At 38.3% G+C, this 15,032-nt stretch overlaps 1 protein-coding gene across 1 annotated transcript in view; it reads left to right on the top strand.

Annotated features, from left to right (window-relative positions):
• Positions 1–14,800, top strand: part of arhgap39 (Rho GTPase activating protein 39) — a 154,847-nt gene extending 140,047 nt beyond the window's left edge. The window contains exons 8-11 of the mRNA XM_084011551.1: positions 1,256–1,455; positions 7,921–8,012; positions 8,243–8,412; positions 9,538–14,800. Of these exons, the coding sequence (XP_083867677.1) occupies positions 1,256–1,455; positions 7,921–8,012; positions 8,243–8,412; positions 9,538–9,732 (657 nt within the window). The 3' untranslated portion in view covers positions 9,733–14,800. The remainder of the gene's footprint in view (positions 1–1,255; positions 1,456–7,920; positions 8,013–8,242; positions 8,413–9,537) is intronic.
• Positions 14,801–15,032: the final 232 nt, after the last annotated feature.

Here is a 15,032-nt window from a genome sequence, read left to right on the forward strand (position 1 = left end):
GGACCCACTGAGACTACAGACCTGTTACAGACCAGTGGTGGGACCCACTGAGACTACAGACCTGTTACAGACCAGTGGTGGGACCCACTGAGACTACAGACCTATTACAGACCAGGAGTGGGACCCACTGAGACTACAGACCTGTTACAGATTCATGTTTCCACCGGTGAAGTATTCCTTTTGTTTGTGTGTGTGTGTGTGTGTGTGTGTGTGTGTGTGTGTGTGTGTGTGTGTGTGTGTGTGTGTGTGTGTGTGTTGCTTGATTGACTGATTTTATTTGCTAATATAAAAACATATTGCAGTCATTACATACATTACAAATCATAGAGGATGAAAAGCCAATAAAGCAGAAGGCTTATTTGTACTTTACACAACACACAGCACGACAGAGAGCGCACACAAAACAAAAAAGCAGGTGGCAGGGGAAACAAATGTCAACAGGCTCTTGAGTTCTTGGTAAAAAAAAGTTCAGAATTAAAAGGGTATGCTACCTGGTCCTTTTTAAAAATGTCTTTAAGGCTACTTTGAATGTGCTTTGTAATCAGGGGACAGATTTTGATGTACTGCTGCACTGTGGGCAAGTGTGTTTGTGCCCTTAGGCTAGTGAATCAAAAGATATGACATCTGTCAGGCAGCCATGTCTCTTATTAGTGAAAAATAATTCAGTAAGTACTTTGGTACCATAGTTTTAAACATTTTGTAAGCAGCAGCATCTTCATATAAATTATTTTTTCCACCACCAACCTATAAAGCTTTTTAAAATGTGCAGTGTGGAGATGTGTGTGTATTAATGCATATTCAATAACCCATATCCATTTATTTTGAGCCTTTAGTAGTTTACTTTTGAAATGTGATAATCCAGGAGATGGCAGCAAAATGTCTTTTTACACTGTGTTTAGCAGGCCTAGGTGGCATGTAGAGAGATAATTTTGTCACTTTTAGGACTTCACAGTGTTTGACTGGTGTGAATCTGCTAACCTCTTAAGTACCTGTTAGGAAAAATGTTTTTCACTGTCATCTGAATATTTCACAGTCCTCCCACTCCTTTCTGACTCACATCCTCCAAGTTCCCAAGCTGCCTTTCACCTGCCCTGTTGCATTAACATTAACTAACACTGTGTGTGTGTGTGTGTGTGTGTGTGTGTGTGTGTGTGCGTGCGTGCGTGCGTGCGTGCGTGCGTGCGTGCGTGCGTGCGTGCATGCGTGCGTGCATGCGTGCGTGCATGCGTGCGTGTTTGCCCCTGTCCATATTAAGGGCCTACAGAAGCCCTGTCTGGAGGAGATCAAGCATGCAAGGAACGCCATCTTCAGTCCCTCCATGTTCGGCTCATCCCTGGACGAGGTGATGATGCTCCAGAAGGAACGCTATCCAGACAGACAGCTACCCTGGGTGCAGACTCGCCTTTCTGAGGAGGTTTTGGGTCTCAATGGGGACCAGACAGAAGGCATCTTCAGGTGAGTGGAGAGAAGAGCAGAAGGGACTGTGAATAGAGGAGACAATACAGCTCTTTCATTGGAAATCACAAAGTAATGATATGAAGGAAGAAGAGATTCATCTGTGGTTTCTCTCAGGCTGTTGAAGCCATCATCAGTTTATTCCTATTAACTATTGATCCCACTTATCAGGCAAAGAGAAAAAGTTGGTCACTGACCAGCTGAGGAGAACAGCTGATATAAAAAAAATGACAGTAAGGATATTATGTATTTATGATTGATTGATTGATTGATATCTTTAATCTATCATGTAAACGACAATCTAAAAAGATAAAATAAATAAAATAAAATAATAATATAATAAGGAAATAAGTGAACAGCAAAAAATGTATACACAAAAAAGTAACATCTCATAAGCAACGCAGTTTACATGAGCGAAAAGGAGTAGGAAGAAGTATAAACTTATCTAATCCTACCCCTATAATTTTAACTATATATTCTAATTAAAATCATAGCACAAAGACATACATTTATTATTTAATTCCTCCATTATACTATGTACCATTTTCTGCCACATTTTAATCCAAATAGTAAGTAAGCAAACACCTTGTGTGAATTATTCAATGTACCTCTGGAGAATCATTTCTTTATGTCTCTTTTTAAACATGATAACACTCGAAATGTTTTTGATTTCAGTACTCATATTATTCCACAGTTTTACTCCACAAATGGTGATACAGAAACTTTTCTTTGTTGTGCGAGCTCTGCCAACCTTTAGATTTGATTTCTCTCTTAAATCATAACCTTGCTCTCTTTCATGAAACATTCTCTGAATATTTCTTGGTAGCAGATAGTTCCTTGCTTTATATAATACTTGGGCTGTTTTATGCTCCACCAAATCAAACAATTTTAGAGTTTTAGATTTCCAATATAAGTCATTGGTGTGTGCCCCATAGTCAACCCTGTGAATAATTCTCATTGCTCTTTTTTGCAGTATGAAAAGTGGCTGAAGTGCAGTTTTGTATGTGTTTCCCCATGTCTCTATACAGTACTCTAAATATGGAAGAATCAGTGAATTGTACAGAATATAGAGTGATTTATGATCTAGGACATGCTTTGCTTTTACCAAAACTGAAATGCTGCAAGACAGTTTAGATTTGATATATTTAATGTGAGGTTTCCAGCAAATTTTGTCATCTATTATCACTCCCAGGAATTTATTTTCATTTACTCTTTCAATATTTACACCATCTATTTGTACCTGTATTTGATTTTACAGTTTCCAAATAACATGATTTTTGTTTTGTTCAAATTTAGTGATAATTTATTCTTGTCAAACCATTTTTTAATTTTACTTAACTCTGAAGTGATGACATCCAAAAGTTGCTGCAAATTTTCACCAGAACAAAAAATGTTTGTGTCATCTGCAAATAAAATACATTTAACTAGACTAGACACATTACAGATGTCATTAATATATAGGACAAAGAATTTTGGTCCCAACACTGACCCCTGGGGGACACCACATGCAATATCCAGACATTCTGACGAGCAGTCTCCCATCTTCACATATTGCTGCCTGTTTCTCAAATAACTTCCCACCCAATTCAAGGCAACCCCACTGATCCCATATTGCTCCAATTTATAAATCAATCTATTGTGGTTAATTGTGTCAAATGCTTTTTTTAGATCAACGAATACTCCTGCTGCATATTGCTATTTATCTATCTTATAGTTTCTATGAGTTCTGTTAAAGCAAGTGATGTTGAATGGTTTGATCTGAATCCATATTGACTGTTGCTGAGTAAGTTGTGTTTTTCTATAAAACTGTCCAATCTGTTGTGAAAAAATGTTTTTCTAGTATTTTTGAGAATTGAGGAAGAAGAGAAACAGGCCTGTAATTTGTGAAGGGGTGACGATCCCCAGTTTTGTACAGCGGTGTTACTTTTGCTAGTTTCATTTTATGAGGAAATTGCCCGGTTTGGAATGATAAATTGAAGATATGAGTGAGTGGTTTAGAAATCCCAACAATAACCCTTTTAACTGTTTTCATATCTATGTCATGACAGTCAGATGACATCTTGTTTTTACATTTATTAACAGTTTCTATAATTTCTTTTTCTTCTATTGCTCTGAGAACCATAGAAGAAGGATTCCTTTCTATGACCTCCTCATTGGTACTTCCAGTCATTTGTGGATCGGGGATTTTTTCTGCCAATTTCGGTCCAACACTTACAAAGAAATTATTAAACTTATTAACCACCTCCTCCATATTATCAACATTTAAATCATTATCAATAAAATATTCAGGGTAATTAGTCTGTCTAGAGCCATTTCTTATTATACTGTTCAAAATATTCCAAATACCTTTAATATTGTTTTTGTTATTTTCTAATATTTCATTGTAATATTCCTTTTTACGTATTCTCATAATGCTAGTTAACTTATTTTTATATTTTTTATATTTGTTTTCAGCTTCTGTTGTTCGATATTTTAGAAATTCTTGATATAATGTATTTTTCTTTTTACAAGCGTTTTGAAGCCCCTTTGTGATCCACTGATTATCTTTATGATTTATTGATTGTTTGATTGGACAATTTTTATCATTGAATACACAAAACATTTTTAAGAATTCATCATATGCTTCATTGCAGTCTTTTTCTTTATATATTCATTCCCAGTCTTGTGCTAGCAGATCATTTCTTAATTTAACCATAGACTCTTCTGTCCTAACCCTTTTATATTGTAGTTTGTTATCCTGTTGGTTATTTATGTGGCTGTTGTTGTAAGTTGTAAAAACAGGCAAGTGGTCACTGACATCACAAACTAACAGTCCGCTCACTGTGTCATTGTCTATTTGATTAGTGAAGATATTATCAATGAGTGAGGCACTATGGGAAGTAATGTGGCTGGGTCTGGTGATTTTAGGATATAGACTTATACTGTATGAAGTGTTGATAAATTCTTCTGTCATTTTGTGTTTAGTAAGTCAATGTTAAAGTCACCACAGATAAACATGACTTTCTGACTTATTCTTGAGAAATTTTACTCCATCCAGTCCCTGAACAAGTCTATGTTTGAACCTGGTGTTCTGTATATACAACTCACAATTATATTTTTATAACACATTCAAGAAGATTATCCACTACTACTGACAGCTTTTCATCAACCTTGAAATTGAATTTCCTGTCCACAAACAAAGCAACACCACCACCATTCTTGTTTTTTCTGTTTACATAGACCAATTCATATCCATCCAGTTCAATGTCAATAGCCCGTTCACTGTTCATCCAAGTTTCTGATACAGCAATGATGCTAAAAGGCTGTGTGATCTGGCTTAGAAACTTTTTTATGTTCTCAAAATTGACATACAGGCTCCTGCTGTTAGAGTGGATTATTGATATTTTGTTTCCAGATTTTATAGTGTTATTGAACTGTTATTCAGTGTAATAGTAGCAGTTGTTCTTGATGTTAGGGAAAAAGTTGTTTTCTGGATCAATGTCATTTTCTATGTCCTGTGGATGATGCTCAGTATATTGAAAAGGGTTTAGCTCTAGATCCTCATATTCAGTAATCCTTTGTGTAACATTATTATTTCCAGAATGTGTTGTGTTTGTTATTATTAAAAGTGTGTGGGGTTACCCATACCTGCTAGGCTTGTTGCTCTTGGCGATTTTGGAGTACTGCTGCGAGGACGAATGATCAGTTTGTCGTGCTGTAGGTAGGCAATGTCCCCCCTCTCTCTCGCAGCTCTCAGATCTGGCATCAGTTCTTTCCTCTTTCTCCTTACAACATCTGTGTAGTCCTCATTTATGTAGATTTTACTTCCCTTCAGGTTCTTGGTGTGTTGTAGAATGGTTGATCTGTCCTTATATCTAAAAAACTTCACTACTATGGACCTGGGTCTGTCACCTCCGGGTTTCCCTGTGCGATGGGCTCTCTCCATCTCCATGTCCTTCTTTAACTGTAGCTTTTCAGCCAGAACCTTCTTCACCTTTTCCTCTGTCTCCAACCAGGTTTCTCCTGGTGACTCCATTATCCCATCAAAGACCAAATTGTTTCGTCTGGACTGTCCCTCTAAATACTCCATCTTGTCAGTGACAACTAGTAAACTGTCACACACTCTAAACAAATCTGTCTGCATGGAGTTGCAGCGATCAGCTTGATTAGCGTTATTTGTTTTGACGTCATCCACCTCTTTTTGAGTAAATTGAAGGCTTGTTTTTATGTCTTGTAGTTCTCGTGTTAATGTTTCCATCCTGGTGTTCGTGGAGTCCATTATTATTTTAACAAAGCCTTTAAAATGTTCTTGTTGTTGTTGGAGTAAAGCTGTGAACATGTCCTTCTGCTGTTGTAGCAGTTCTGATACTTGTGTGAGTGATACATGATCTTCATCAGATTTTCCTTCTGCTCTTAATTTAGGTGGCATTTTTAGCTCTGAGTAACAATACTCAAACAAAGTACCTGCCCTGGTGGTTGCTAGCTGCTGGTGGGCCTGGTGGTGGCTAGTAGCCACAGGGTTTCCTCTATTTTCCTCTGATTTCCTCTATGCATTTGTTCTGAATGGAAGTTTAAATTGTGAGAGGAAGTGCTGGTCTGATTATTATTGTGATTGTTGTGACAACATTGTGTATTAACAAGAATACATTCTGTAGTTGGTGTTCTATACAGTGGTTTTTCTTGTTAATGAAGGTGGTGGAAGACAAGAGCCAGTGCCTGAAAACCTCCTTAGCTTCTTTACTAAAACTATGTCCACAGTTTGTTTGTGTTGTAAACTGCTACATTTCTAGAGCTCCCCAAGCATAAACTGTATAAAAGAAGTGGACGTAATCATCATGACATCACCCGTTGGTTTGTGTTTTACGAATTTGAAGCCTCAAGTTCGCAATTTTGACCAACGCCATTTTGCCACATGAGGGTAGAACCATGAGGCAATTGGTTATTTTTTAACAGGCGGGGATAGCCCCTGAAAATCAGAACAGCAAGGGAGTAGATATTTCTCTCGATTTCTTTAATGCTCATGTCCATTCTAATGCTGGTCTACCATGCAATTGTGGTCGTAATAGATTAAGTACTTTATTAAGTAATGTTATACTTGATTATATTTGGAAATAAGAGATACAGGGTATTGTTTCTTTGTTATTCTTCAGGCTTGATCCTTAAAACATTTCTCTTCAAGTTTTCAAGTTTTCACAGTAGAATAAATGTGAATGTGAACATCAGTAAGAAGTGTGGCCTATTTTACATCCAGCGAAGTTACAAATGTCGTGGAAGCAAGTGGTTTTAAATCTTTCAACTAGGGGATGGGGTGGGGGTTAACAAGTGCGATACATTTTGGTCATTTTGCTAACAAGGGGGATGCCATCCCCCCTCAAATCGACTTTTGGGTGGATCAGACCTGACAATGGCGTGGTAGCGACCTGTCCACAAGGTAGCCACGCCTAAAGCATCCCCTGCTTTATGGTCTATTTCGATCTAAATAGGTCCATTATTTATTAAATTAACATCTTTTAATGTTTTGATTTTTTTACAAGGTTTACTGAGATGATAAATCAAACGAAAAGCAGGTTTCCCGCAGACTCCCACGTAATCAGAGATGAGTCATTCCCTGATGGCCGGCAGAGAGAATGGAAGTTAGAAATACATCCTGTGTACATACAAACAAAGATTGGGTAGCAATTGGATTAAAGCCAAATAAAGTCAGATTTTATTTTCATTCCATCTTTATATGGTACACAGTGAAATGAGACAACAATTCTTTCTAGGTGCTAACAGACAGCATAATAAATGTAAACTGTACAACAAGAACTATTCCACACAAGACAAAGACACTGAAGTAAGCAACAGGTGTGGCATTGTAATTGCTCAGATTATGTCCAATTATTTTTGTTATCAGTTCTTGTTCTTACAAGGCCCCCCACTATTATTTTTCTGGTAAGGTGTATTTATTTAGATGCTTTGTGCCACTTTAAAATGGGAAATGCAGCTTCTTAGAGTCACTGCATGGTGATATTTATTCTCACCACTAAGTGTCAGTAACGCTATCGTGACGTTATTGACAGGCGCTATACTCCTGATTTAACAGGAAGTACGTTCAGCCAAAAGCAGAGTACAGACGTTTCTGTTATGTTACAGGCTGTAAATAAAAACCTTTTATATGGAACCACCATCCTTCAGCATGTGTAACACAGACTACAATGTGCAAGAGGTCCAACAATGTGCAAGAGGTGGCTGCTTTATACTGAATATTGGCCCCAATAATACTGAGCTACAGCACAAAAAAATGTTTAATCTGAACTCTGTAGAAAATGTTAAACAGTGTAATTTCTTGTGTGAAACACCACTCAGCTCCAGTTCTCTCCTTTACTGTTAGCAGTATTTTACATTTTTACACAAAAACTATGTTCAAAACAGGGTAAAAATACTGACATTGTAAATTTAAGGGCTGAAGTGTACCTTTGACCACTTGTGACCTTTGATCTCCAGGGTACCAGGGGACATAGATGAAGTCAATGCCCTCAAGCTGCAAGTGGATCAATGGAAAATCCCCACAGGACTGGAAGACCCACACATTCCAGGTAAAAACACACACACACTAACGGCCTGGTGGAGGTACACCTGAACATGTCTTCTCTGGACCTGGTTTGCTGCCATGTGCAGGGAGTTGGTGCCATGGACATGAGGTGAATAACTTAGTCCTCACACTAACAATCTGAGTCTCAAACAAGACAATGTACATGTGGTGTAACATGAGCGCAAATGATCATCAGGTTTTAAATGTACTCTCATGCTGCCTCTGTATCCCCAGCGTCTCTGTTGAAGCTCTGGTACAGGGAGCTGGAGGAGCCACTTATCCCGCATGAGTTTTATGAGGACTGTATCAGTCATTATGACAACCCAGAGGCAGCTGTCAATGTGGTGCTGGGCCTGCCACACATCAACAAACTGGTGCTCTGCTACCTCATCCGCTTCCTACAGGTAACACACACACAACGTACTACAACTTGTACTAAATCATAAAGTCACAACCCTACACTAACAACAACATATCGGCTGATGTGTTAGTGAGATTGTAAAAATATCTCTAATATAACTTTACGGCTGCACTCTTCTGGACAGAGATCTAGGATGTTGTTCCTAGAATCTGCTGGAACCCCTGTCCCGGTTTGGGGGTTTCAGCCCTCAGTGCTCCGATTACCACTAATGCCTATACCCTCCACATCTTTACTAGCTCCTCTTTCAGCCATTGCTATTTTTGAGCTTCTCATGCTCCTTCTTCCTGATGTTGCTGTTGCTTCCATTTCAATACAAAAGAGTTGAATAGAATTTAGTTTAACAGCTGTATCTCAAGAAGGAATCATTCCTATTAAAGCTGTTCTGTGTCCAGAGACACATGAATACTGAATCTATAAAGACATTTTGCTGGTGATTTTTTTTTTTTTGCTGTGGATATTGCCGCATGCATTATCTCACAGCTATAGGTGTTTTTAAAGAAAATGAGGAAGGTACTGCTTATCAGGTTTGTCAGCAACAATCATTGCCAAAACATATGATTGAATGAATACAACCAGGCAAACTCCACATCTGGACACCAATGGGCTGTAAGGCATCATTAAACGGACTTTATTCAAACTCAAAAACAAGCAGTGATGTATGCAGGCAATCAGGTCAAAGTTGTTGTATAAGACATTTCATACAGTCTTGCAAAAATGAATTACAATTCAAACATGGCACAAAGCTGGAGCAGGGAGCTAGTGAAGAGTCAGCACAACCGCGAGAGGTCCTTGATCATGCAGTCAGTACTGGCCAACCATAATATGATCAGATGAGCACTGGACAGACACAGAGGTGCACACTCACACAACCGATCACACGATAAAAGTCATGATAACACTTGATTGAGTATCTAGTATTTTCATACTGTATGCAAACCCATGTTTTTTTGTGACCATTTACAAAAATAATACATTGGAAGGTGAATATTGCCAAGATACAAATGGCTTAAGTAGTAGCTTAAACATTACCCCAGAAAGCATTAAAAATGTCTATAAAATATCTTCAATCTGACTTGAGGCAACTTTGCTGTGTGTTGTATATGTTCAGGTATTTTCCCAGCCTGCCAATGTTGCCATCACCAAGATGGATGTGAACAACCTGGCCATGGTCATGGCTCCCAACTGTCTGCGCTGCCAGTCGGATGACCCCAGGGTGATCTTTGAGAACACCCGCAAGGAGATGTCCTTCATCCGGGTGCTAATCCAGCGACTGGACACCGGCTTCATGGATGGAATCCTATAGCCCCCCCACCACACACACAATCCATAATCTCACAGTCTCCCCAATGCTCCCTTTAAACCCACTCCATGACAGGCCCCTACTCACACCCCCAGCACAGGAACATCATACATACACATTGTTTCCACTGGATGAACACTTAACCTCTCCAACATTTACGTTTACTTTTCCTGAACTAACAAAACTGCCTCGTTTGGAGTTTGACCATGGTACATTTTGAGTTGAACCAGCTGTTTTTCTCTGTTTCTGTAAATGTAGTCCCTTAATTGACATTAATGTAAGAAATCATCAGTATTGGTGTTCCAAGATTTCCATATGCTAACAGTACTGTGTATGCCTTCACATGCATTGATACAGTATACACTTACAGTATGAAGGAATTAGCAGGGATCTAATCATTTCACTGGAAACATGTTGGTGTCACTGGCACATTCAGAGTTCATGATCTGAAAAGTTAATTTTAAATCCAACTTATTTGTTTCATATGGACTGATTATTCACTTGGGTTTTCCGGACTTCAACACATACAAGTCTTGCCCCAGGATTCCACCTTCTACAGTGTTAAATACCATCTAACACCAAGCAAGCATTACTAGCGAGACAATTGCATTGAATCAAGCATACCTTTTACACACGTGTTACCGCTGGTGTTGAAGTCCATCAGACATATACTACTGGCTAAGCAATGCATTCAGAAGTTTAAGCACCAGATTACCATGAGATGTAAAGCCTGACTGCACCATTCTGCCTAAGACACCAGGTATCAAGGTGAAGCTGTGTTTTACATTGCCACAATTGAGAAATCAGAGGCTCCCCTGTGGGACTGTGCAATGGAGGGAACCTGACAAGACAGTGAAAAGCTGATCACTCTGTTGGCTAGGTGAGAAGAACATGGACACTTAATCACCCCTAGTATTGTTTTGTATTCAAGGCACTTCCACCATATAGACCATGACCTATGCTAATGTAGACACATTAGCGTAGACCATGTCCGAATCATGTCCATGTCCATTTTTAGTGCATTCTAGTAATTATGTAGTAATTACATTCTATTATTAAAGCTAGTATCAAATACCATTATTATTTTTTTAATAAATAACAATTCAGTACATTTTATGTAGGTATTTATTTATTACATTTTGGTTTACACATTTTTAAGTCACGCCTGGTCTTGTCTTACAAAAGAATGATCCCAGTCACACAGTGAGGCATACAGCTTATTAATTTAATACTGGGACCGGATCAGTGCATTCATAAAATGCTCTCTTCATGTCTGGAGACATATTCACCTCAAATTTTTCAAATGTATTTATATGGCCACGATTCACAAATCACAAATTTGCTTCAGAGGGCTTGACAATGACATCGTCGGTCCCGCAACCCTCCATAAGGAAAAACTCCCTTAAAAAAACCTTTTAACTCGGAAAAACGGAAGACACCTCAGGGAGAGCAACAGAGGAGGGATCCCTCTCCCAGGGTAAAACAGTGTAATATATGTCATGTGTACAGAAAAAACAAAGATTACAACATAGTCAGAAATTATGCATGTAAATGACAGCAATAAAAACAGTAGTAACAGTGATGTTAAACCTATAGACTAACACACCTAATGCACACCTGTACTAAACACTGACACTACCCCTAACTACAGCATAGCTAGGAAGTTCATCAGCTAATAATAGGAAAATAAGAGGAAGTGACTCTTCCCTTGGCTCTGACAGATGATTACCTCTCCTTGGTTGTACCATGTAAACTGAAAATGTGTTTAATCAAAAAACACCTTTCATGCTATAATCTGAGTGAATCTAATGCATAATGAGAACTCATAAAACAACTCATAGCCCTACTTTGTTCTTAACTACAGCATTCTTCAAGCTTTCTGGCAAACCTCACGCTGGACTGTTGTTTGACAAGTTTTACAGCTAAAGCACTGGGGAGAATAACAGGTGGGTTTTGTTGTCCATGTTCTAATCACTTAACACATAGAAGTCCAGAATGGTTTCTCCTTTCTGGCTGAATGGATGCTAGCAGCAGAAGTGACTCTTCCCTTGGCTCTGACAGATGATTACCTCTCCTTGGTTGTACCATGTAAACTGAACATGGGTTTAATCAAAAAACACCTTTCATGCTATGATCTGAGTGAATCTAATGTATAATGAGAACTCATGAAATAACTCATAGCCCTACTTTGTTCTTAACTACAACATTCTTCAAGCTTTCTGGCAAACCTCACGCTGGACTGTTGTTTGACAAGTTTTACAGCTAAAGATCTTCGACGACATATGTTGTATTTGCACCCAATCAAAGCTCTCGTTTTGAACACTCAAGATAATATCATCAAGTCTTATACAGCTAATTGAAGTCAAATACATCTGAACTGTTAATCCAAGGAAAAGCAAAAACAACCATACAATTCCTTCTTTTCAATCTTTCTTACTGCAACTTCTTGGTCAAATCCATCCCCCAACGCAACCAAATTGTTTACTGGAAAATCCTCAACCTCATAATTTCCAAGGTTGACAATTTTCAATGATTGATTTAAATTATTGTATGAAATTAATTCATCAATTCAACATAGCCAGCCGATATTGTAATGTGTTCTCGAGATGAGTCATATGCTGCTGTCAGTGATGACGCAGTCCCAAATCTCACTTTTGCTGAGATTTGGGACGGCGTACCGATTCCCATCTATCTATCCATGTTGAAGAGCAAACTGTGCACGCAACCCTATTAATGAGTGTGTATGTGGAAGTTGGGACATTGAGCCTCGATGCCCAAAGTCTCATCTGATCCCTGTTAATTCACAAGACCAGAACCCTTGAGGCTGTGCAGTTCTGTTGCCAGCAGCTTCCACAAACAAACATGTCTAATTACATTTCAAGATGCTTATTGATGCATTGCAAGCTACGTATTGACCACATACTTTTAATAATGGATTGAAGGTAATTAATACATTTAAAAAATAAATAATTTATTAATGATGCGGACCAGGAGGGTGGAGCCCTAGTGCCCTCTATTGGTACACTATTTGGTGCTGCCAGTTGACCACAGCCCTCCTGAATCCATGAGCAACAGGTACAGTGGTTCAGAGGCTGAGTAGCACTGCCAATAAGGCCCCATCCATAATGTTTAGGAACAGAACAGCGTGCTTATATTTCCTGAGGGATTGGAGAAGTACCACAACCCCGCCCCCCTGACCCCACAGAGCAAGTCCACCACCACCACTGAACCCCAACAGGCCGTGCTGCTCACAAATTATTTGTGAATGTGTACCTGCTTGTCTGTTTACAAAACATGCCTTGCATCCATATGCTCCTTGTCTACAACCAAGTACTGTTTATTCTGTTGATTTGAGATTTTTGCTGTATTTAACAGACTTTCTATTCTTTTGATTATTTTTATATTATTTATTTATATTTATTTGTGGAGATTTCCTTAATGCCTTCTCAGTATTGTAGCCTCCAGTGTGTGTATGATTGCATGTATGGGCATTTGAGGTGGTGGTGGGGGCGGGGTTGATTGTGAATGCTACACCCTTTTACTTTGTGAAGAGTTTGACGAGTGCTACTGTGTGAGTGTGTGTCTGCGTGTGTGTGTGATACGTAACTCTCTCACTTTGACATACACTTGCCTCCACTTATATAACTTTGACACTGTACAGACTATGTAAACGTAAGTATACATAGAAACAAGAGAAGAGAAAAGCACCAGTGGAACTTGCTGTGGAAGTTCTCCACCCAAGTCTTGTCAGTGTAAATTTTCCTCACATTGATAGTGGTCTAAAAGTCTCTATTTAAACACATCTACACCCATAATCCAAGCACCACAATGTGTTTTACGCCCCATTATCTGTAACTTTAATCTGATTTATACTCCAAAAAGAAGGAATATGTCTGGGGAAATAGTTTAACGTTTGTTAATGTCTGGAAAAACCAGACATATGCAGACAAAGATTGATTGATGTGTGATTGAGATTATGTGTCCCACACAAGTCAGCCATTAAGTTGCTAAATGCAAGAAAAAATGTATTGCCAAAGTCCTGCCCTCATAGTCAGGTTATCAGGTTTAAACACTGCCCTAACTCGAACAGAAAATGCAGTTGATTTGGCAACAAACTTACTAACTAACACAATGCAATGCATGAACTACACTTGCAAGTAAGTAAACTGGATTCCAGTTAGTTTCCCATCCCCTAATTGAGACACTGATCCGGCCATGCTGTGCTCGAATGCTACAGCAGTTTTAGATCTTGAAATGTGTCCACAGTTAGGTCCATTTTTGACATGAAGGTGATCTCATCTGTTTGACAGTTTAAGAGAGAAAATTCAAAAAGGACACACATTTCACTTAGTCACCATAACAAATGTGTCCCTCATTTGATAACTTAACGTTTTTATGAGGTATGAATATGGCCAAATTCATTATTTCTTGTAAAGTCATAGTAAATGAGAAGCCTTGGAGTTTTGTCAGTGTGTATGCGTGTGCAAGTGGTGTGTGTTTGTGAGTGTCTTTGTTTTATGTAAGAGATGGTTATAGATAGACCCAGCAAATCTACCGATTAGCATGCAGACATAGGTCTTCACTCTCTTCAACTTGAATTTACTAAAATATGAGAATATATGGAAAATAATAAGGAAAACAAACTGAATTTACAGAAAATAAGTGTTACAGTATTTAGCTTTACAATTCACGAAGAAAAAAAAGATTAAGCTCTTCTAATCTGTTTTTCAGATTGTTTTTTTAACTTGGTCCCTACTAATGATGAGTTAGTAGTCTGTGTCGATGCTGTTTGTCTAATGTAAAGAAAATGACAATGAAGAGAAGGTGACAGCCAATGTGAATCCTCCAGGTTTTTTCAGTTGTATCTTAATGTCCACTGTCACTCACACTCTGTCCGAGGGAAGACCCGAGAAGTGTAATGGACGTTGGTTTAATAAATGATTCAAATGTCAAACTAATGGGACACTCTTTTATTTCCAACAATGACATAATGCAATGTAGAGGTGGGAGAAATAGTCAATTATATGATGCGATTCTGCATCGATGCAGTAAAGTCTATAATCGATTATTCATCATTGTTTCTTTTTTAATTTTATTTTTTGGGGGCAATCTTCCCACATTTTATGTAAGTAATGTAGCACATCAACTGTATTATACAAATAGGAATTGTTTTGAAAGATTTGAAGGAAAAATGATCATTATATTTTAATAAAAAATAGAGATGCATCATGAATCGTGCATCGAGAATCGTTTAAAAAATGAATCGTGACTCTCTGAATCGTAATCAAATCCGATCGTGAGGT

This window comes from Eutrigla gurnardus, assembly GCF_963514095.1.
Source record: "Eutrigla gurnardus genome assembly, chromosome: 6".
Taxonomy (NCBI): Eukaryota; Metazoa; Chordata; class Actinopteri; order Perciformes; family Triglidae; genus Eutrigla; species Eutrigla gurnardus.